Source organism: Pteropus vampyrus, unplaced genomic scaffold, assembly GCF_000151845.1.
Source record: "Pteropus vampyrus isolate Shadow unplaced genomic scaffold, Pvam_2.0 Scaffold2, whole genome shotgun sequence".
NCBI lineage: Eukaryota > Metazoa > Chordata > Mammalia > Chiroptera > Pteropodidae > Pteropus > Pteropus vampyrus.
The window spans coordinates 22,647,236-22,672,021 of NW_011888783.1; the positions used below are offsets into that span (position 1 = coordinate 22,647,236).

The following is a 24,786-nucleotide window of genomic DNA, read 5'->3' on the forward strand; positions in this document are numbered from 1 at the left end:
AAATGTCCCTCACTTTCAAATTTGATATTTGTAAGTCCATAGTAATGCGGAATTTTTGTATACTTAAGACTCAGAGTTCAGAGACTTGAACTAAGTATAGGTCCTAGAATAAGAAAAATAGTATATTATGTAAGGGAAGTTCCTGCCTCATGGGAAAGAAAAACACTTCCTGTTGTTGGCCAGGAGAGTAAAGGAAGGAAAAAATTAAGAAATAAAGACCAGACATGCACCTCCTTCCCACCTCATAGTTGAAACTAATGGTGAGAGTGGTGGCGGTAGACCACCTCCATTCAAAGATGGATTTAAGTAACACCCAAGTGGAGCATACATTCTGCATTTTTCAGGACATATCCCAAGAAAGTTGCAAGATGTTTAGAGATGACCACCAATTGGCATAGTTCTGGAGCAATGCGGTGCTGTCACATAGATTTAGGAACAGTTTGAGACAGAGGCTACAATGTCACCCACGGCTACAATGCAAGAGGATCCAGAATTTCTTTGAACCTCTGGTGTGAGAGGGATAGAGAGCAGAGTATGAAAGAGCCAAAAACAGTGAATCAGACATCTGGAGGCAACATATGGAAAAGACAGAATTTGAGTCAAGAACTGTAGAGTCTCTCTGTTCACATGAAACTCACCGGTGGCTAGCAGATAATTCTTGTTCATGGAGAAGCAAATAAATATTGTCATGTAGAGATCATGAATCTCTGTAAGTCAAAATTTTCATTTGATCCTGCTGTTTGGGTTCTTATGGATTCTCTCATTAATAAATGAGTTTAATAAAATTTTTGACATGATTTATTTTTTATTTGTATGAGAACCATGGTTTTAGGTGGTATTTTGGGAAATTATCATTTTACAGAAGACAGTGAATGTCATCCTCAAAATACTAAACTAGAAAAAAATATTATCTTAGATTTCTGTATCTAGTGAAAATATCTTTCAAAATTGAAAATAAAAGAGAGACATTTTGGGGTTACATTAATAACTTGAGACTCTCAGTGAGAGCAGACCCACTGTAAAGGAAATACTAAAGGGAGCTTTTTTTCAGGCAGAAGGAAAATGATTCATAGGTAAGTAAAAAAATTCAGGAAGGAATAAAAAGCATAAATATTTCAGGAAATCTAAATGAATGTTGACTGTTACAATGTCTTCCAGAGTTTAAAATATATGTAAAATGAAAATATATGACAATAATAGCACAAAAGATAAGAGAGGAAAAATAAAAGTATTCTCATGTTCTAGCAATGTACAGAAACTGGTAAAAGTACTAATTTATTTTAGAATTTAATTAAGTCACAGAAGCAGGTGGCAATTGCTGAGGCAACCACAAACAATATAGTAATAAAATGTATAAAATGGGATAATACAAATAATGAATCCAAAAGAAATCATAAACTTAAATTCAAATGTAGAATGCATGTGTATATGTGCGTGTATGAAAGATTGTCAGATAAAGATTGTCATACTGAATACAAAATAACTCATCTATATTGAATATTGAATGTGATGTTACAGAGACATTAAATGAAAAAAGATATACGATGCAACCACCGCCCAAGTGAAAGCCCTCATAGGTACAACAACATCAGACAAAATGAACCTAAGGCAATCATTACTAGGTATTGAGGAGCCTATTTCATGATGACAAAAGGGACAATCTATGAAAATGTAGCAATTATAAATTTTACACATCTAATATATACCAAATAGCCAAATAAAAGTAAATATATATAGTAAAAGTTAACAGGAATAAAGGTGATTTTTGATGGAATCATAATGAGAGAATTTTACACATCTTTCTTGGTAAATGATAGAAAAAAAGACAAAAGAATTCAATAAAGATGTATTTTGAATGACATGATTAATAAATGTGATCTATTAAATAAATGTAAAATATCAAATCTAACAACTAAATAATGCACTTTATTTTCAACTGTACATGAAACTTATGTTACATTTGATAGATACTGAGCTACAAAGCAGTTTCTCCAAAATATTAAATTAAAATTATGCAGAGCATGTTAGCTTAATGAAGAGAAATTAAATTAGAAAGTAAAACAAACATATCATGAAAATCCCTCAAGTTTTTGGAAATTTAGCAATACTCTTCTAAATTTCTAATAAGATAAAAAGAAATAACAATAAAAATTAGAAAATATTTTTAGCTGATGGTAACAAATTATAATGTAACAAAATTTGTGAATGCTCTTAAAGCCATGTTTAGAGAGGAATTTATAGCCTAAGTCTTTCACTAAAAAATAAAATAAAATAAACCATGAAAATCAATTTTCATAATATAGAAAACTCAAGTTCCAGATGGTTTTACTAGTGAATCTTATCAATATTTACTTGAGAAATAATTTCATTTTTACAAAAATTCTTTCCAGAATGGACACCTCCTAACTTGTTTTATAAAGACAGAATTATTCTGATACCAAAATCTGACAAATTATCCAGAAAGAGCACTAAAAATAAGAGAAAGACATTAGGAGACCTGAAAGAAAGATTTAGAAATTTCAACATATAACCCTCAGGAATTCCAGATGAAGAGAATAAAAATATAGAATGAGAAAATATTTGTAATGCTAAAAGCTGAGAATTTTCCTGAAATTTTTTGAATTAAAGATATTAATAAATATGCGAATCTTCAAATTATATTAGCATAAATTCTGTCAGAATAAAGTAGTAAACTATAGAAATGATTATAATTTAAGCTAATTTATTAAAAATGTGTCTGAAATAAAGCCATTTTCAGAAAAAGAAACACTGAGCCAGTTTGCTACCCACAGATCTTACTTATAGAATTGTTCATATATTTTAAAAAGAAAATAAACACAAAACGAAGTAGGAAGAAGAAGCAAATTTAAGAAAAAAATAATTAACGTGAGTAAACCTAAAAAAATCACTGCCTATACAAATCCGTAATAATTATATTGTTTAATTTGTTGGATATCAGATAGGTAGAGTTAAAAGAGTGGATAAAAAGAACATAAGAGGTGGGCAATGATATCTAATCAATCTAGGACCTTCATTGTTTCAGATAAGGGTACAACAATTAATTATATTTTACTAATTTAGTAGGCATGCCAAAATTTAAGAGCTAATTATATATAAAAAGAAGCAAGAAAAAGGGATGGAAAGAAGGAAAGATGGAAGAAAGATATTGGGTATCTTCCCAACCAGTAGAGATGGGGGAATGAACAATAATAAAATTAATGCAAAAGAGGACAGAAAGAAAAAAGAAACAAAGACAAAACTTGAAAAATAAAGAACATACAATAAGTTGATAAAATTAAAATACATCTATATATAAAATAAACGTAAAGTAGATTAAGGTAAACTATTAACAGAAAATGTTAGACTGGAATTTTTAAAATCAAGCTATCTTCTTTTAGAAGGATATACTAAAAGATAAAAACACAGACATCTTTAAACATGAAGAGATGGAAAAATGAGCTCTCTGTAAAATATTAGCAAAAAATGGGTAATGCAAAAAATGAGCAATGTAGCCTCAGTCCTTTCAGATTAAATAAAGACAGATGTATCTGATTTCACTGCTTATTCTACTGCGCAAGAGCCAGTAGTATAAATTCCAGACTCTTTAGCTTGAGTTTCAAGGTTCTTCACTGCTGGCTACAACTTTCCTTTGGACAGTTATGTTCATCTTTGACCTCTGAGCTCCTATCACAAAGCCTTATGTGTAGTAGACACTCAAATATTTATTTAGTTCAGAAGAAAGAACCACTATCCATTCAATCATTGTAACATTTACTTGCATAATGTCCTCTTCACATTTTTCATAGGTAGATTTTCTTTGAAAAACAAAAAGCAAAAAAAAAAATGAAACATGTTTGCATCGTGTATCTAATACATTAACAACTAAGCAAAATTTCTTCCCTTCATGCCTCTTCCTTTCCTCTTTCCCCACCATTGCTGCAGATATTAATAGCAAAATACTTTTTTCCCTCTAAGAGGGTAATTTATGAAACATCCCCTCCCATTTCTTATATTACCTTTCTTCTCCTTTCCCCTGTTGTTCTTCCCTCTTTTTTCTTCTCCTCTCCATTTTCATCCCCTCCCTTCTTTTCTTTGCTACTCTCTTCTCTTTGTAAATTGATCTGTATAATCAGTACTCAGGAAAACAAGTGATGATGAGAGGCGCTCTAGAATGGAGAAGTTGAGAATGGGAGTCTTTCTTGTTTAGATTTATGACTTGATAATGATGAATCAAATGTGTGTTTTATAATGGCCAATGTGAGCTGCCTCTCATTGGTCCAGATTAATGGTTCTTATACAACAAGGCCCATAAGATTCACCTGAGAGGCTACTTTATGAATCCATATTGTTTCCAAAACCACCCCCATATTCATTTCATGCAATATGTACTAGGGATGGTTGGGGTGTCATGTTGTGTGTGTGAGTATACATGGATAATTTGAAAAAACTCTCTAAACTATTCTAATGGAATTCCTTTTCCACCAACTACAGTCTTAGAAGAGAACCCCCAATATAAATGAGTCAATGTCACACTACAAGATAAACACCCGCAAAGCCATCATATTGAGAACCTCATTTTGTATATGATGAGTCAATATAATGAAGCTTTGACGGCAACAGGGACATTTTCTGTAGAATTTTTTTTTCCTATTGGGCAAAGATACTCTAAATCATTAACTCTCCTCCTTCAGTATAAATCAGCACCAATGGGAGCTTTAAAAAAATTAAATAGTAAGTTTTATCCCCAGAGATATGAGTTCCAGTGGGTCTTGGTCCATGCACTGGTATTCTTTTTAAAGCTTTTCGGGTAATTCTAATATGTGATCCAGATTGAGAAACATTTTGCAAACTGCACATAATTAAACGGGAAAACCAAATGTTTTATTTGAGAACTTCATGTATTTTGAAGTGTTGAGATCAACGCTCACTCAGAATTTTTGCCAAGGAAACTGTAGAACTGAATAGAGAGATACTATGTGGACTTTTTATAGTGACAACAGATTAATAGGGTCCTAAGTATACAAATCTATTATCTCCAGATTGCATGAAACAAGAAATTTGGTGAACAGAAAAGAAACAATGAGACTATCCTGAATAAAAAATACTGAGAGGCAAAAGAAAGGATCGAAAAGTATACAGAAGAGTAGATCAAGAATACATAGGGAAGGAGCTAAAATGAAAAAGAAAAACAAAAGAAAACAGTAGGTAGACGGGAAGGAGAAAGGATGCACAACTTAAAATGTTAGTCAATTTTTTATTAATTTTTGTAACTTTCCACTACTCTACCCAATATCATATCTAGGTTTTTGGCCAATAATAAAATTAGATATCCAGTACACTCTTTTTAATTACTTTCCATTCCATGAAAAAATTTAAGGATGAATTACTATATTTCATGTGTATTCTTTACATTTGTTTTTTTTGATAGATCATTTTTACATGATAGAAATTTACCTTTAAATGGCATTTCAAAGATAGAAACAAAGACAGAACAATTAAATCCAAAAACAAAAGCAAAACCTTTATTCTTTTGGCTTGATTGTAATGTGGTTTGCCGTTCTTTATGGTAATAGCATTTTCCTGCATGCATTTCACCAACACACTACAAGTCAATAGCTTTAGTATAAAGAATCTACATTTAATGTTGCTTGTGAAAGAAACACAAAATGTTTTGCTGCAACTGTTAATATAATTCACTACCTGGTTTTGTGGGGCGGGGGGAAGCTTAGATCCTATACCATATCTGATACAGTTCTAATTCCATGTGGGTCAATAAGAGTAAGATCTATCTGTATAAACAAACACTGGAAAAGACTGACGATTTACTCAATATGAAGACTAGGGGAAAACATCTGATTCAAGCAATGCCAAGAGTATCAACTGATCTTTCCTGAAGCTGCTTTCGATGATAAGGCATTACTATTTGAAAGCAAATAAATGTTGGACCAATCTGAGATTTGTTTCACATTGAAATGTGTGCAAAATTTACCGTACTAATAAAAAAGCAGGAACCTACACTGCATCTTAGTCTTCGTTTCTTATTTTGTAAGTGCTTTAATTTAAAAGTGCTAGGAATAGAAACTAACAATAGTGACTGTGACATCAACCTGAAGATACTTTTAATTTCTCATTTTATGTACGAAAGGCTGAAAAATAAAATAAAATGAACTTTTTACAGTATTTATATTTCCTTAGAAAACTCTAACCATATATTTTCAACAGATTTAAGCAGCTTGCAACATGTTTGTACAGTTGGGCTTTTTAACCATAGAATGTTCAATTAAGAGTGGAAGAATAAAAAGCAAGAAGCTCTTCTTTGCTGCAACCTATTGCTTAATGACATGAAGAATGAGGTCGTGGTAGATCTGGTTTCACTGTACCACTGACATATGGCTTCCCACGTCAGACTTCTGAACAGTGGAAGGAGGAAGATACAGCAGCATAGGCGAGAAAAACATGCAGCAGTGACAGCTTCAAACTATAATGGAACCAATTACATCATATTACCTGTTGAAAGCTTGCAAACTATACTTACTGTGGTACATATTTGATGCAATAAATACTGTGCTTAAGTCATCATTTTTGTTTGCTCAAACATGCACCACTGGGTAAAATTACTATTTACAAAGCAGACTTTTAGTTTTTAAGTTGGCATATACAATGTCAACCTTACCAAGAGCAGAAGATGGCTAAACAATACTGCAGGAAAAAGCAGAATCAACTTTATAAAGTGGTGGTGGAGGATGCTTTTTGGTCAATTCAGGTTCTTAGAAAGGATTGATAGAACATTTTTATTTTATGCCAAAGGACACTTATCAAAAATGTTATAGTCATGCTGCCGGGACTCTGAATGACTGTGTAATGGTGTGTGTGTATACATATATATGTATATACACGCACATATACATATATACATATATACATGTACGTATAATGAATTATGTAAAAATAAAACAATTCTTTAATGCTTGTGAATTCTATGGAACATTTACAGGCACATTAAAATTTTTCTGAATGAGACACCTTAAAAACATGAATAGCTATTTAAGCACCTCAAAAATCTAAAAACATCTTGAAACAAGAAGTAAACTCTTCCTTGTGGTGTTTTTTTTATGTGTGAATGAGAAGTGCAGCATGCCTTCATTTAAAATATATCCAGTTATACAATAGAGAAATGTAAATATTCCTTACCTTTAAACCCTCTCCCCAAACATAAACCCATTTACAAAAATAGTCACATATAATAGTAAACAACCTGTGAATTAAAACAAAAAGTGATAAATTCACAGCATACATTTTGTAAAAATATGGCAGATGTGGCAGTTAAACATAAACAGTGGTGACAATTACTATTATCAAGTGTCACGTATTGAAGTTACATAAAAATTTAACTTCCCTCCCCCTTTTAAATTGGTTCCTATAGTCTGAGTAGCCATTACATCTCTGCTCTTCAGCAGTGTCAGCTGGTTGTGAAAACAGAAACCTCCTGTCAATGCTGTTTTTCTGGCTTATTGAGTCCCAGTTTGCTGACCAGAGGTCCCTGTCTCGTTATAGGCACTGACCTTAAGTATACATTTATAAAAACAGTCAGTTTGGCATTGACCTCCTGTGGGAATCCTGTTGACACTAATACATCACCATCACAGGCTGTAAACAATTGATCGCAGAATGAAATATTCTTTCTTTTTTACTTTTTACTTTCCCTGATATCTTTCCCTTTGTCTTCCTTTTCTGATTTGTCTTTTTCAAATTTTTCTTTTTCCGGTTTGGTCACACTATCATACGAAGGTGGAGAAGTGGTGGAAGGTGTCACATCGGTTTTCTCTGGAGTTGAATTCTCATTTAGTTTATCAATGAGGATATCTTCTTTGATAGGTGTTCCATCACCTTCTTTGCCTTTGTCTTTCTTATATATAGATGAAACCTTTTTAACTTTTTGCTTCAAGAGGTAGCGTCTATAAGCCCTCTGGATAACGATAGCAGACACCTCCTCTTGTTTGCGTTTCAAAGTGGTTGTGATGGGCTCATAGGAGACTTTGGAGGGGTTCGATGCCATGAATCGCTCTTCCATCTGTATTCGAAGGGCATCCATCTCCCCACTTTCACCCAAAACACGCTTTGTAAAGGCAAATAAAATGTCGAGGCAGTGGATCCGGTCTCCACTGACCATGGGCAGATCCATGGCAATGAGCTGGACTTTGTTTGGTTTTGCTATGAGAAGAGGAGGGTCCAGGGCAGCTGCAAAATCAGAGAGCTTGGAGAACTCTATAAACTGGGTGGCATCGGGATCAAACTTCTCCCAAACCTCGTAGAACATCTCAAAGTCATCTTCACTCAGGGGCTCTGCACTTTCTTCAGTAGCAACACTGAAGTTCTCCAGGATGACAGCGATGTACATGTTCACCACAACCAGAAATGATATGATGATGTAACTGACAAAAAAGAAAATCCCAACAGATGGGTTCCCACAGTCTCCTTTAACTGAGCTTCCAGGGTGGTCTTTTTCAGGGTCACAGTCAGGTGGTCCACTATTAAGAATAGGTGCCAGCAAACCATCCCAGCCAGCAGAGGTGGTAATCTGGAACAGGCAGATCATGCTGTTGCCAAAAGTTTCAAAGTTGAACATGTCATCAATTCCAACTTCCCTCTTAACATAGGCAAAGTTCGACATTCCAAAGATGGCGTAGATGAACATGACCAGGAAGAGCAGGAGGCCGATGTTAAACAAGGCGGGAAGGGACATCATCAGGGCAAAGAGCAGCGTGCGGATCCCTTTTGCCCCTTTGATCAGACGTAGGATTCGGCCGATCCTGGCAAGACGGATCACGCGGAACAAGGTAGGGGACACAAAGTATTTTTCTATCAGCTCAGCCAGAAACATACCTGTGGAAAACCAAGAGATGACAACAAAAACATTGTTAAGCTAAGATAAACACTAACTAGTTTTACAAAATGTGGACATGAGAATTACGTATACACCTACATTTATACAGGTACATACACGCTCATATAACATACACAAATGATCTGCAATATTTGTTTAGCACAATGAAACTGGTGTCTTTGGTGTTATAACGTTAACACCATTTTACTAACTGAAGGTGTTAATAACTATTTTTCCTAGTTCAAGAAAAACATCTATCAAAAGAAAGAGTCAACCACTGAAGGCCTTGAGATGTCACAAAGTATATTAAAATACTAGTCCTGGTATTTGCATAAGAACTAATGGATAAGGTATGTGGTTTTGAATAAGGAATATGAAGGTTCTTATTCTTCCGAGGTGGCTGTGATCCATTTTATTTGGGAGGTAGTAGAATGATGTACAGGGGAAAATCCAAGCTTTAGAGACCGACATACCTGGGTCTGAATCCTGGCCCTTGATTTTACATATCACTAAATGGTGATAATCCCTTGTGGTTGTTATTGTTGTTAAACTTAACATTTACTTTTCTTTGTGCTAGGCACAGTGCTAAAGTGCATTTATTCACATAATCTCATTTATTTCTCAAGATGACACTTTTCAGAAATATTACTTGGAAAACCAGGGACTGGAGAGGCGAGGTAACCTGCCATTGGTCACAGAGCTGGTAAGTAGAAAAAATAGGGCAGCCCCAGGCCAGGTCTGTATGACCCCTAAGTCTCATCTTTTAATCACTATATGACAACTGCATAGCACTTTTGTGAGTATTAAATGGAATGGGATATTGTTTCAAAGTTCTATTTACCAGTGTATAAAGAGTGAAATGTTATTTTTCTATGTATATGTTCTTTCTTCAAATAGGCAGAACATTGTCTTTAATCTGTTATATTTACTTCCAACACCTCATTAATATATAAACATTTAATATATAAACCTATACATAAACACTTAATATGTACTGATGATAATAAATCTGTTTTGGATTTTTAAACAAATGTTTACTTAAGAAGAATATTATAAACCATAGAAAACTGAACTAAAAGATAGCATGAAGCTTATATGCATGTGACTAATATATAAACACATGTGCATTATTGCAATTATCAAGGAGTTCTCATTCATGGACTATTGACTACTTTCTGTGATTTATATGTGTATGTGCATAAAGCAATACTTGCATACTGCTGTTGTATAGACAATACTTGTCTATACTTGTCTATACAACAGCAGTATGACTGAGAACAGGAGTATTATGACAAACTTGCAGTCATTGTCTTCTAAAATAAGACAAGATGATAAATAAAAGCAGAAATTATTTTTTTTACACATCATTCCATGCACAGCATGCAATTAGAGAAAAAACAAGCTGAAGAATGAACTGTTAGATTTTTATTTGAAATTTCTGGATGAATAATAATGATTAGTAAAAAACACTTTCAAAGTTTAGAACATACTTTTTTACTACTAACTTCCATAATTGGGTAAGATCACCTCTTCTTACCTACAATAGAGAGAATGACCACCACAAAATCAAAAATATTCCATCCAATGGTGAAATAGTAATAACGAAGAGAGATTAGTTTCAGCACACACTCTCCAGTGAACAAAACAATAAACACCAGATTAATCCAGTACAGAATGTTTGTCATTTCTTGACTCTGGTCATCAGTTTCCACCATCATGGTGACCATGTTGAGGCAGATGAGGATCATGATGCTGATATCAAAAACTTGTTTGGTTACGAAATCAAAGACCATCCCTTGGAATTTATTCTGGAACAAAGAATATGTAAAAGTTTGTTTAGAAACTGGCAAAAAAACCAGGTTCAACTTATTTGATTTTAACACAGAAATATGAAAATGCAGCTTTTATAAAAACACACCATGTTTGTTTTATACTTGAAAGAAAATTTGGTCTGTTGAAATATCCAACTCTTTTCAAATGTATTAGTTTTATTATACTGTTAATGATATCAGGTTTTATAAACTGACTTTATGTTAAGAATCACCTATTATGTTCTCAGTGCCTAGAACATCATCATGTGTACGATGGTTAGTTAGTAAATATTTGCCACTACAGTAAGTCTTTGTTATTCCATGAGTTGGGGATAGGCATCAAAATCAACTTTGAAGAACTAATAAATACTTCTACAGCTTTTTCTGTAACGTTTTTTTTCCCCCTTAGTTTCTGCCTTCATATTCTCTAATGGCATTGTACCTAGGTTAATTTTTTAGTTTTGATAACTGATCTAAGGTTATGTAAGATGATAAAACAAGGGAAAGTTGGGCGAAGATTATACGGGGTAACTCTTCTATAAGAATAAAATTATCTTTAAAAAGTTATAGTTCTCAATTCAGATTTTCCACCTTTGCCCTATTCAATTTGGACTGTATTTCCAAGCACTGCTAGGCCCTGTATCTTGTTTATGAAATGAAGTCCTCATCCTGTAACCCAGTTCTGCTAACTGGACCATGTTTTGTTCTGGTTTGCCCATATCTGCTTGGCATTTCAGGTGCTCGAGAGCATACACCTTGACTGAGTTCTGCTAGACTGTCCTTCTCCACCTTGTCAACTAGGATGACTGACTGATGTTCTGCTACCTTTATACTTCATAGTCAGCTTTCTCAGATTGACATGTTCATAGGTCTGTATTCTCCATACTAGTGTTCTGATATTTTTCCAGTGAGAGGCATCCATTACATCCTACTGAAATTCAAACCACTTGTTTGTTATAGTTTGCTCTGAGTACATATTTGGCCTGCTGGATTGGACTTCTATTGCTTCAGTTGGGTCTGTCCTTCCAAGACCTCTTTCAACCTAATAAATGCATTTAATTCCTGTTCCAAACCCTTCCTTCTTACTTCTTGTTGACTGCAGTTTCTTTTTCCAAGTCTGGTTATATTCTCCTTATTTCTATCTTTCTGACATTTCCTACCACTCTTCTATCATATATTTTTATCTGTTTATCTGTCTCCTCTGTCTAAAACAGACTTCTGCCACTCCTTCTGTCTGGTGCATTTTAACTTAGTTTTAATTTTTAAGCACTGTGCTCTCCGAAACCTTTGTGGTTGCATTTGTCACAATACTGATGACAGTGTATTGCAAATGCTTTACTCATTTAACTTTAATTTTGTCTCCCACTTGTGTGAGGACAGAGCAGTGTCATTTTTCTCTCAAATACAGCACCGAGAGTACATTAGGTTTGAGATTGCTTAAAAGCAGAAACTTGGTCTTTATTTTCATATTAGCAATATGATCAATATAAAGCACCATGCAGTCCCTCCATTTTAGATTATCAAATTCTGCAAACTTGCATCTCCAAATCTCTCAATTCATCTTCCTACTTCATGCATGATACCACTATTTATCCAGCTGCATAAGGCAGAAACTCCTGAGTCATATTTGTTGCTCCCTTCTTCAATTCTCATATTTAATTTGTAGATAAGCCTTTTAATTTCATTCCTGTGATAGCTCACACATCTACCCACTTTTATTTATCTCCATACCACTCTGGTTCAGGGTACCTATCATCTCTGAAATAGCTCCAAAACAAGTCTACAATGTGAAGCCACTGTCACTGTCAGTACTGGTGATCTTCACAAAACTCAAAATAATCAGGTCCCCTTCAATGGTTTGGTATTGCTGTAAGGACAAAGATAACTCTTAAGCATGGCCTACAAAGCCCAGAAAAGTCTGCTTCATCCTAACTTCATCATTCTCAACATGTCCCAAATAAACCTTAACTCTCTGCACTCCAGCCTTACTGGCCTTCTTACCTCAGGGCCTTCCCATTTGCATTCCCCTTCTGCTGACACTTTCTCATTCTTCAATCCTCAACTTATGTAGCACTTCAGTGAATGTGTCCCTAAATTTCCTATTAATCAGCTCCCTCCCCCTTATTAGCTCTCATGGCCAAATATATTCTTTCTTGGATATTTCTATTGGTGTGACTACTGGATTGTTATTTGCTGCACCAAATAGACTCTATGTTGTTCAATATTTAATTCCAAATGCTTAGCATAGTATGTTCTTAATGAACGACCTGATAAATGGATTTTACCAGATTATTTCCTAATTTGCCAAGTTGTCATCAATCATATTCTAGCTAAATGTACTGATCATTTCCCATGCATCCCTACCCCTATTTAGATATATCTATATGTCATTTGATGTAATTAAACAGCTTTTTTAGAAAGTTTTCTTAATTATATGTCTTTTTATATATACTGCCTTATTGATTAATCTCATTCCTTCATTGATTTACCTCTTCCTGTATGATGAAGTGCCTAAGGTTTCATGCTCAGCACTTTTCTTTTTCTGTCTATTCTATTTTTCAAAAATGAACCTATGCTTCAGAGCTCAATTGAATTCTGTCCAACGACCCTAAAATCCTTATCTCAGTCTGACATTTTATAGGAGCTAAATCTGTATTTCCAGATGAATTTACAAGACTTTCATTTATATTCGTGGAACCATAAATTAAATTTCACAAAACATCAACTGTTTTAGATTCTTCATTATCTACATGTTCTCCTTTTCCTATATATTTATAGCTGCCTCATCCCATTGAGTTTCCTTATTGGCTCATTTATTTCCTGTCTTCCAGTCCTATTGCATGACCCCATATTATGAACTCATCTTCTTGTCTAAGGCCCAGTGTTATTTTGTGTTTAACATCCTTTCATACCATTCTCTAAAATTTCTTTTTTTTCACATTATCATGCTGTTCTTTTAACTATATTGCATTTTTAATATACTGCAATTATTTTCAGACTCAGAGTGGTAATCTTGACTCATTTAACCCAGAAAACTTTGTGCTTACTATTTACTAATTCAAATATGTCACTATTCTCAACTGAAATATTTATTTCCATGGCTTTGGAGTATACAGTTTCTCTTACAGAAAATATATTCTGCTTTCCTTCTCATCCATTCAAATTGTATTATTTCTCAAAGACTAGGCTCAAACTGTATACTCCTTATGTTTTATCCAATATAGCTATCTACTTTTTTTGAACTTTTGGCTCAAAGATGGCAAGGTCAGTTTCATACTGTTACTAATCAATTCATAGAGTCTTGATTCCTGGAGAAGACTGGTTGCCTTGTACCATGCATACCTCAGAGGAGGAGTTCTGAAATTTAGTATCTGAGGTATTCCTTCAGAAGTGACAGAAGAACTTGGGAACTTTCCTGACAATGATTCCCTGCAGCAAGCGAAGAGAACCAGAGCAACTGGCAAATATACAATTGGAATAGCCATAAAAAGTCATAAAAGAACCATGCTATCTGATTTAAGGAGAAGATGCTAGAAGGATAAAAAAGATTTTTTTAAAACCAAAAAAAGCAAAACCTGTATCTTGTTTCATTGATTCCACTCAATCTGAAGAGCTGGACAGAAAATGGGGCATAGCTGAGATTTACCAATTATTCCAATCTGTTCCCACTACATTCTGAGAATATTCAATATTTCAACACTATATATGTATGGTTATGTTTTCTCCCCTACATTATCAGAAGCTCCTTAATGACATCAAGCCTATGTAATACTATCGGCATATGTTTGAAATTTTTACTTATTTTTACATATGTTTGAAATTTTAACTTATATTGTTAAGGTAACACTTTGTTTTGCAAATTCACAAAAATACTAGTATCTAGAAATTTGGGCCATGAAATAATAGATAACATAGCTTTTACTGATGATGAAAGTATGTTATTCTTACAGCTGGTCGAGGTATGGGTTTTTGTGGTTTCTTTGAACCTAGTTTTTTCATTGCATTATAGTATTTCTTCTGTTCTTCTGTCATAAAAATGTCTTGACCTCCAAAGTAAAGAAATGAAAACAAAATTTGTTAAAATAATGTTCTTTGCTAGCTATAAAATCCACATTAGTAATTGTGTGAAAATTGGCCCCACATTCTAATGTTGCTAATTATATCTATATTTACAGAGATGCACATATTCAATACATAAATTATGCATTTTAGTCAGTCAGATTTCTATACTGGAAATATCAATACATGCTATCTGAATTGTCAATTAGTTAAAAACTTATAGCTGATTAAGTATCTTAAAATAATTTATGAATTTCATAATTCTTTCTTTTTGGCGATTGCATTTTGGAGTAAAAAGGAAACAGTGTGACATGTTCAGTTCACATTTTAGAGCAAGATGAAGTTTAAGTATACTTATCTTCTTTTTCTGTTGGTTGAAGTTATCTATGATGACACCAATGAAAAGATTCAGAGTAAAGAACGAACCAAAAATAATAAAGATGACAAAATAAAGATACATGTACAGATTGTCTTCATACTTGGGTTGTAATTCTACCTACAAAATATGGAGAATGATAACTATTAGACCTGATACTTGTTTCATAAAAAGGATATTAGTGAATTTTCAATTCTGAAAGCACGTATCAATCACTGGGAATACAATTAATTTGACCCAATAAATGTCTTATGGATGCACTTTATAAGATTATGGATGCACTTTATAAGCAAAGACCCCAATAGGACATGCAAAATGAGGATTTCCTCTTCCTACAGTAAAGATGTTAGAGTTGCACTACTTTTTATTAAAACCTTTAAAATTTACTCTCTGTGACTCAGTTCCCTTATCTGTAAATTGGAAATAATAAAACCTAAACCTCCTCTGGTAGTTGGGAAGGTTAAATATATTAATATGTGAAAAGTGCTTAAAACAGTGCTTGATTCATTCATACTGATTCATCCTACTAAGTAGGCCTTAGACACTGGTTCTATAACAATGATAATCGCTCTTGTCTAGTACACTTTTTATCAAAAAAGATGTGACACTTGGTTTGTGCTTTGGGTGTAATCTATTGAACAGGTCTGACAGGATCTGGTTCTAACCAATTCAGTTAACCAGCAATGGATGCAGGTAATAATCCATTGTGTCATGAAATCAATTTAGAGCGTAATGGACAATATGGTATTTTTTTTTCTAATGAAATAGGATAAAGTAGAAAATATCAGAAATATTATAAAAATGCCTATTCTTTGATGAGACTTTTATTTCCTTTATGTGTGTGTGTAGTAGAAAGTAATATAAAAATGATATTTTTAAACATTTTAAAATTAAATACAATACATACACAAAAGTGCACAGCATATAAGTGTAAAATGTAATAAATTGTTATAAAGTTAATTTCACAAATCAGGACATTGTCAAGACCTCAGAAACCCTTGGTGTATCCTTCCTAAACATAAAGTCTACCATTTTTGCTAAAGGTAATCATTATCCTTGACTTTTACGGTAATTCTTTTCTTGCTTTTTCTTTAGAGTGAACACCTAAGTATGGATTCTTGAAAAATATGGTTAATTGTGTTTACACTTTGTCTATCAGACATATTTTTTAGAACTCTATTTTTAAGATTTGTCTGTTTGTTATGTATGTTTACATACAATTTTCATTACTGTATAATATTCAATTACTTGTCTATTTCTATTACTTTTGAGTTGTTTACAGTATTTTGCTAGTGCAAAAAAATGTTCATTCTTGTATATAGATTCTCTTATACGCGTGCATAAGTTTCTGCAGGATATAGCTAAAAATGGAAGTGCAAGGTTAAAGACTATTTTGAACTTTGTTAAATAATGTGATAATTTCTAACTTTTTAAAAGGAATATTTATTCACTTTTTCTCCACTAGCAAAGTATATATTTTTACAGCTGTTTATCCTTGGCAGCACTTGATATTGTTAAACTTTTTAATACTCCCAATCAAGTAGGTGTGTAGGTGATATCTCATTGTGTTTTAAATTTGCATTTCTCTGTTGATTAATGAGAGTAAGAGCGAACAACGTTTCATAATTTTAGTAAGTAACTGGGTTCTGTCTTTTGTAATGTGCTTGAATGCAGAGAAGTTATGTAGCAGACAGTATATTAAGGAAGAAACTGAAAATCAGTTGCATGTCATGTAGGTTATTGATAAAAAAATGGGAGAGAGAACTTTAAATGAAGTAATCAAATAGGCAGGAAACTGCTGTAGAAAGTGGTTATGAGCCCACCGTTGGTGGTCAGAGTTTAAAAACATGTTCCACCAATGGACACATTAAGCCTCTTTGCTTCCATGGTAAAATGGAATTAACAGTCAACTTCACAATAGGTTGTTATTTTGGATTAAATGAGATAAGGTAAGAAAGTCCTTAGCATAGTGAATAGTAAGAAATAATTATTATTATTTTAAAAAACCCGTAAGTGGGGTTCCTGATAGTACTTACAGAGATACAATGCAGGGCTTTTAGCTCCTGTGCCCTCTTTTTTATTGCTAAGGTGAACAAACAAACCTCAGGAATTCTTCCTGAGTTACACCTGGTCGTTGGAGCTAGGGAAATAACATTATGAATTTATTACTATGCCCCAGCAATACACCACAAGACAAATTTTTTTTCCAAAATATGATTTCTTCCCTCATTGCTATATAGTAAGAAATTAATGAAAATTGTACAAAAAATTTCAAAAGTACTGATGTATATAGGGTAGATTGTCAAAGCCCCTTTCTTCAACTACAAAAATCTCACTTCCCAGAGAGAAACACTATTAAGTTTTTATTTGTTTTGTTTTGTTTGTTTTTTCCCACCATTTGCTGGATCCTTTCTATTACAAGGGAAGATCAAAACCTTAAGGAAACCTGTGACAGATAGAAAAAAGTTCTTATGAGGGCTTCTAATGTACAAATGGCTGTAACTATTACAGCCAAAAATAAAATGTCTCATTTTGCAAATACAGTCAACAGATTTTTAAGTGCTGGGTGTCATGCTAGATACTAGAAAACATGTTAAAAGGTTTACAGTGAGTAGAGAAAAATATTGAAATCAAATTTTGGAATAAATAAGGTTGAATATTTCATTTTTGTAATAGATATGTGCTCTATAAATTGACCATAGTTTTATTTTATTGACATTATCACTAAAATACAACACTGCACAAATATTCACTGGATCAAATTAAGCAGTTTTCCCTCTAAATGGACTTACATTTCGTGAATCGACAGCTGCATACATGATATCCATCCATCCCTTAAATGTGGCCTGTAAAAAAGTCATATCATTTAATTTATTTTCTCCCTATAAATTATAATTTTAGAAAAGAAATTAAGTATCAGATCAACCAAGATTCATTCCAAAGAGGAATAATTTGGGGTTAATATCTAAACTCTTTGGGCAAAGTTTTATAATATATGCTTTGAAAATACTGCAACTTTATATTCTTCTATAACATTGTTATATGCATCTTTAATATCTATAAATAAATCTTGATAGTTTTAATCAAGACTTAATAACTGCTTTAATGAGCAGTTATTAACTTTAGACTCTGATGTTCATATAAGAACATAACATAAAATTTGATGAAATAATTTTATGTGTGTAGGACTAGCATCAGAAAAGTTGAAAAATATAGTGCATTGTTTGATCTTAATGCTTTCTTTCATATGTATTTTTTTCTGAATAGTCTTATCACCAGTCATGAATCATGCTTCTTCTATAAGAAGAAACAGTTTCCTAATCTGAAAACAAACACTATATTCAAATGCCATTTACTCTTTTAAATATTTGTTCTTTTCGTGTTTCTGGACATGATTGTAATCCTGACAACAAAAGTGTTATACATTTTTTTTCAGTTCCTTAGTTCTACAGGGTTCATCCTTTTCTCTAATAGATATATAGTGTTGGGTATTGTTGTCAGCGGATCATCTTAGGGAGCATGTGGACATGCCTTAGAGCGAGAAATTGAATGAATTTTAGTTGAGAAGTTGAATTAATTTTATATGAATTGATAGCAGACATAATACACTTGATAGGAAGGTTTTCATTTGCAAGAAAGCAATCTTCTAATCTGAAAGTGTTCAAGCAGCAGGCAGGAAGATGAGAATGAGACAGCAGTCTGTGTGATGGGTAAAAAGGGAAGTTTCAGTTATGACGGTGGGAAAGGTTGGGTGAGCAGAGACTTGTCAAGGATATCCATACTCTCTGGTACTTGAGAAAGAGTACAGAAATCTATTACTCCCCCACACACCTTTCCAACTCCGCCAGGGAGCCAGTGTCTCTACTTTGCTCAGAGTAGGGATGGGGGAAAACAATGGGAACCTACATAGAAATCTTAATAACAAAGGACTGGTGCGGGGGTCTAACACATAGTTTGGGAGATTTTAAACTTTGCGGAGCTGTATACTTTTAACTGGTGAAGAAAAGATAGCTCACCAATGATTGAAGAAGAATCTAGGCAGATGAGCCTGAGGAAGTATTTGCAAATATAAAGAAGAATTTTAGATTCATTTTAATAATACATCACAGAGAATAATAAAGTGGTCACTTACCACTTGAAGCAGAGAAAGATATCCAAGTCCTACATTATCAAAGTTTACTTTCACATTTTTCCACCTGGCAGTCTGATTGTTTTCTATGAGGGCTCTACATTCGCTGTAGTTGTTGACCACGCTTACATCAAACATTTCTCCAGTGGTATAGTTGATACAATGATAAAACTTGCCAGCAAAGAGATTAACTCCCATGATACTGAATATTAGCCAAAAGATCAGACAAACCAGAAGTACATTCATTATGGATGGAATAGCTCCTAAAAGGGCATTGACAACAACCTGGCACAAAAATGAGAAGGAAAAGTAGGTGAAAAGTCAACAATGAATATTTATTTTTACCTATTTTTAACTGTAAAAGAACAAAGTCAAACTATAAAAAAAAAATAATAATCTGTTCTTAAAATTAAATATTGGGCAGAAAATAGCATCTGGTAGCTCCAACTAAAAATTTTAATTATACTAAAAATAGTATAAATTAAATCTTAAATTATAGAATGCTTCATCAAGAGGTAAGGCCATAGATGTAACAAACTTTCATCAAATAATAGAATTAATTATAAATGCAAAGAGTAATTGAAAGTACAAACAGTGACATGACTACAGAAGTAAGGTCACATGTGAATATCACGATTTTTAAAATCATGCAAACCATAACATTTAATATCCAAAATTTGAGAGTAAAAGAGAACAATTGAAGGTCAATGTTCAAGGGGAAAGGGAACACTAATAATAATTATTCTGAGAAGCAAGTGTAAGCCAGGACTCTCCCAAGCAATGTAGTATACTGTTACCCTACCTATAAAAACTCTGGAGCAAAGAGATCATAGCATGGAGATTGAACATGTAATGAGGAGAAAAGGTTTGGAAATCAGGAGATCAGTATTCCAGTTCATATCAAAAATTAGCTGTGCACTTTTGGGCCTAAAGATCCTCCTTTGAAAATCCCTTTCAGAAGAAAATTCTCAAATTACAAAATGAGAGATTCTAATAATCAAAACATAGGCTTGACTATGGGTAGCTGTATCTTAAACATTACAAGTTGAATCAAAAGGGTTTCACTTGATGCCTTTGTTATTTACAGCTTTTAAGAAAACTTTTTAAACATGGCTTTTGAGAAAACTTTTTCAGTACCTTTCTTAATTATCCCTCAAGTAAATATTTAGCTAAGTATCTTGTTCTGTACAAACATACACACCTAAACTACATCAGAAATACACTATCAACAATAGACATGTAAAGTAAAAGAAATACGCATTAGCCTTCTTGAAATCCCTCATGAGAAAAAAATATATATAAATAAATGCACACATAGAAATATATGAGTACAAATATCTTACAGCAACAGTGCCAAATGAATACTGGAAAAAGGCACAATTCATTTGCAAATTAGCACCTGGAGCCTATTTAGTAAAGGATAATACTGCAATATATTTTTAAACGTAAGTAAGTTTTAAAGAACTTATTACAGTGTTAAGTTACTACTGGAATTTCAACTTTCTTTGATAATTCAGAAGTACTTAGACTTGACATTTAATTTTTAAGTTCACGAGAAGGAATGCTCTACTACACAAATGTGAGCAGACATTGGTTGATACAGTTATAATTTTTTAAAAAGCTGAATAGCAAAGAAATAATACATGTATTTTCTAAGAGAGTCAAATCTATGGAAGGACAAGGAATTAAGGTTCTTATATATGCGAATTTGATATGGAAAATACGAAAATTATTCTAGTACTGAAAGTTTGATTTCATTCTTAAAAATAAATGCTACTACTGCAAAATTAGTAATTTTACATTGTTCAAGTGAAAAGAATTTAAAGGTTAACAGTTCCTTTCTATGCAACTATGCACACACAAACACACAGGCACACACACCTACACACACCATTCATTTCTGATTGTGTTTGCAACAATGGTCCTAAGTAATCATTTTCAAATATCACAAAAAGCATCATTTTACAAGTTCTTTTTTAAATAGCTAAATCCACTGAGATAGGGCAACATCATTTCCTCAGTGCTGACAGTATGTGGTCTCAGGTTTTGTGCCCCAGGGGATGACAAATGACAGCACGAATTCCTCCCTGTTCCTTTGTGCCACCTTTCTAAATGAGTGTTATATTTCCACAGTTGACCTACTTCTTAGCCATCTCAGCCTCTGTTTGAAAGCTAAAAGGCCAGATTTGGACTCTGAAAGGCTCAAAACACATCATATAGAGCAATGATGAAATGATGAGAAATGAGCTGGTGGTTTTAAATTACAGTGAATGGGATTTCCTGTACGTTTATAAATGAAATGAACATAATTAATCTTGACGCACATCAGAAGCCTACACAACATGATAAAGATTTCCCACAGAGTGAAAAATCTAGCGAGAAGCAATCACTCAGGCATTATATTCTGTGAGTGTCTCCAACAATGTCAAGTTTATGGCCATCTGACAAACATCACTGATTGACTGGTTACGTCAATAGGAATGTAGAAGACAAATTCTCCATGGATTTGTCATTTCTAAGGTACAAAATGTCAGTCTGTTCTTAATTATAATTCCAATAAACTCTAAAGCATTTGGTCTTACCCTCATTCCTTCAAACCGGGATAAGGCTCTCAATGGCCTCAGAGCTCTTAGTGTTCTGAGGGATTTGATGGCACCAAGTTCTGAGTAACCCAAGGCATTTGCAGTTAAGCTAACCAATGAGACCTATACAGAAAAAGCAACACAATTTTCTTACTTAGAGACAAAAAAGCTTACACAGTTCAATCTTGCTCTATGCAATAAGCCAGTAGTTCTCAAACTCTAGTCAGTATCAAAATCATCCAAAGGGCTTGTTGAAAACACAGATCCCTGGAGGCGGAGTCTGATTCAGTAGGTTTGGGGTGGGGCCTGAGAATTTGCATTTCTTCAAGTTCCCAGGTGAGTCTGATACTGGTCTGTAAAGCACACTTTGAGAACCACTGCCATAAACTTATGAAAAAGCGGAAGCTATATATGTTCTCTTTGCAAGATTCTTGACAAGAACATTTAAAACAATTAAATGTAAAGAAAGGAAAAGGACACAGATATGCAATCTTCATTTACAGATCTTTAAAATTTTATCATTTCTTATATAATTTAGCAGACCTGAAAGGGAAATTAAAACAGTATAAATAAACAAGTAAACTATGCAAACCACGGGTGAATCTGAACATAAACACATTCAAAAAGATCTAGGCCTCTAAACAGTGGCTTTGTCTTTCCGTAAATTTCAATGTGAGGATATGAAATCATTAGATCAAATTAAATAAATAACTTTTAAAAAGTTGAGATTTTAGTATAACTAATTAAAAATTGCCAGAACAAGTTTTCTTTAATCATTTATGCTAATGTAGTTGATAAAAAATTTTAAAACAGCTAAAAAAGAAAAAATTAACTGTCATAGGTGGCATTGAAATATCTAATTCCTCTGAAAATAAATAGAAAACTCATTAAAACTGTATAAGCTAAGAAAAAATATTTTCTCCTAACGTGCACCTGAATTTCAAAAGCAGATAAATGAAAATATATGTGTAATATAGGTTTTAGGAGTAGGATATTAATGGATATTTGAAAACTATGTTTTTTAATAAAAATAAATGAAACAATTTTTACAACAAAACTAATTTAAGCTGTTCAAACTAATTTTGCACATATAATCTGAAATAGCAAAATATCTAAATTTGGAAAAAAGCTATAAAAATGTATCTTAAGTGGTTTATATATTTCTCTTAAAATCTAAATTTTTAGGCTTTGTTAGTCTCCTCTTTACAGATAATTGACAAATAAAGTTACTGAATTACCCATTGTGCATATTTTCTGTATATAAAATATAAGGTCTACGGCCATGAAACCCTGAACAAGCCTGATCCCCTCCGATCTCGGAAGCTAAGCAGGGTCGGGCCTGGTTAGTACTTGGATAGGAGACCACCTAGGTCTTAGGTCTGTAGACGTATGAAAATAAAAAAAAATAAGGGATTGTAAGCTGACAAAGTCCTTGCAATTGCCTCGCATAAAAAATAAATATGAGGAATAGTACTTTATATTATCTGAAGACAGAACCAAAGAGATAGGATAAATTAAAGGATGGAAGATAAAAGTTAGAATAAAAAAACTTCTGGACAGGGGAAATATTTATTAGCTAAATAAAAGAAATGGTAAAATACCCAATTTTATGTGACTTGTGTAGTTAAATATGAAAAGGAGATATATCTAGTACTTTTCATCTTTCTGGAGCAATCTCCTAAATGGTCTTTTGGCCTCTAAATAATCCCCCTTTATTCCATTGTTCATAACTTCACTGAATTTCTCTCCCTGAAAGAGTGAGCTTTTCTTGTCACTTTCCATAGAAAATCTTCAATGGCTTCTTTTTTACTAAATCATATATCTAAATCTCTTTGGATGGCATCTCAGGTTCTTCAAACTTTTTGCCAAGTTACCTTTCTTATCTTATCATCCAATTACAGGATGCTTTCCCTCACTCTGTGGCACTGTTTCTTGAACAGGCCCCTTTGGCATGCATCAGTGTCTGAATGCTTTGGTGTACTTGTCCTCATCTGTACCTGATGACATTTTCATCTCTCAAACTGTAGCTCACACTATATTGCCCTCATGAAGGCCTCTCCTCCTCCCTCAGTGAAGTGAATGGTACTTCTAATACAAATGTCATCTTTGACTTGTATACACATTTGTTTTTACTAGTCAACTGTAAGTTCCCATAACCCCAGAAAAAATGACATTCATATTAGTCTCTTCAAAAACAAAATAATGTTCAATAAATATATTTTTTGAATAAAAAAGTGCAAAAAAACTAAAGCAAAGTATTAGTTTAATATATTATAATAGTTTTCTTAAATCTTAAGAAGGTAAATATCAGAATATGCTAGGTAATTTGAATACCAGCTGTAAGACAACTAGATTTTTCTTAGGAATTTATTTTCAGGTAGCGTTGACTTAATACCTTTATTATTACATATCTATATTAAATGGAAGATATTTTTATTAGAAATATACCAATGTATCATAACCACATACAGAAAATAAAGAAAAGAAAAAATACCATCTATAATCTCATTATACCAATAAAAGAATGGTTATAGTCTTGGTATTTTTTTGGTTTTAAGTATTATACATGGTTTTAAGTATTATTTATTATGTTATTTTATTACTAGACACTTTTGATATAATTTTGCATGTGTTTATATATGTTATATTTAATAGTAGATTTGCTTTAGGCAGATTAAGAAAAAAATAAAAACAAAAGTATTTTTCTCTCTTAAATTAAAAAAACTCTCTTTGTCTGTTATAAATTGTTCCCTCTATTTGGTGATTAGAATGCTCATATTGAATTAAAAGTTTTTTCTTTTTCACCTGCAACTGTAAAAAAAAATTTTCTCTGAAAAAGGTTACTTTTGTCTTTGCTAGCATGATATGTAAATTTTATATATCAAAATATGTCTCAAATTATTACAATAAACAGAATATTATCTTTAAAATGCACTATGAACCAC

At 32.9% G+C, this 24,786-nt stretch overlaps 1 protein-coding gene across 2 annotated transcripts in view; it reads right to left on the reverse strand.

Moving 5' to 3' along the window:
• Positions 1-5,234: 5,234 nt before the first annotated feature.
• SCN2A (sodium voltage-gated channel alpha subunit 2) overlaps positions 5,235-24,786 on the reverse strand; it is an 85,846-nt gene continuing 66,294 nt past the window's right edge. For both annotated transcript variants that reach the window (XM_011358295.1, XM_011358304.2), the window contains exons 21-27: positions 21,842-21,964; positions 19,263-19,544; positions 17,923-17,976; positions 15,113-15,250; positions 14,644-14,748; positions 10,422-10,692; positions 5,235-8,883 (exon numbers count right to left, since the gene is read on the reverse strand). In XM_011358295.1, coding sequence (XP_011356597.1) covers positions 7,688-8,883; positions 10,422-10,692; positions 14,644-14,748; positions 15,113-15,250; positions 17,923-17,976; positions 19,263-19,544; positions 21,842-21,964 — 2,169 coding nt within the window. In that variant the 3' untranslated portion in view covers positions 5,235-7,687. The remainder of the gene's footprint in view (positions 8,884-10,421; positions 10,693-14,643; positions 14,749-15,112; positions 15,251-17,922; positions 17,977-19,262; positions 19,545-21,841; positions 21,965-24,786) is intronic.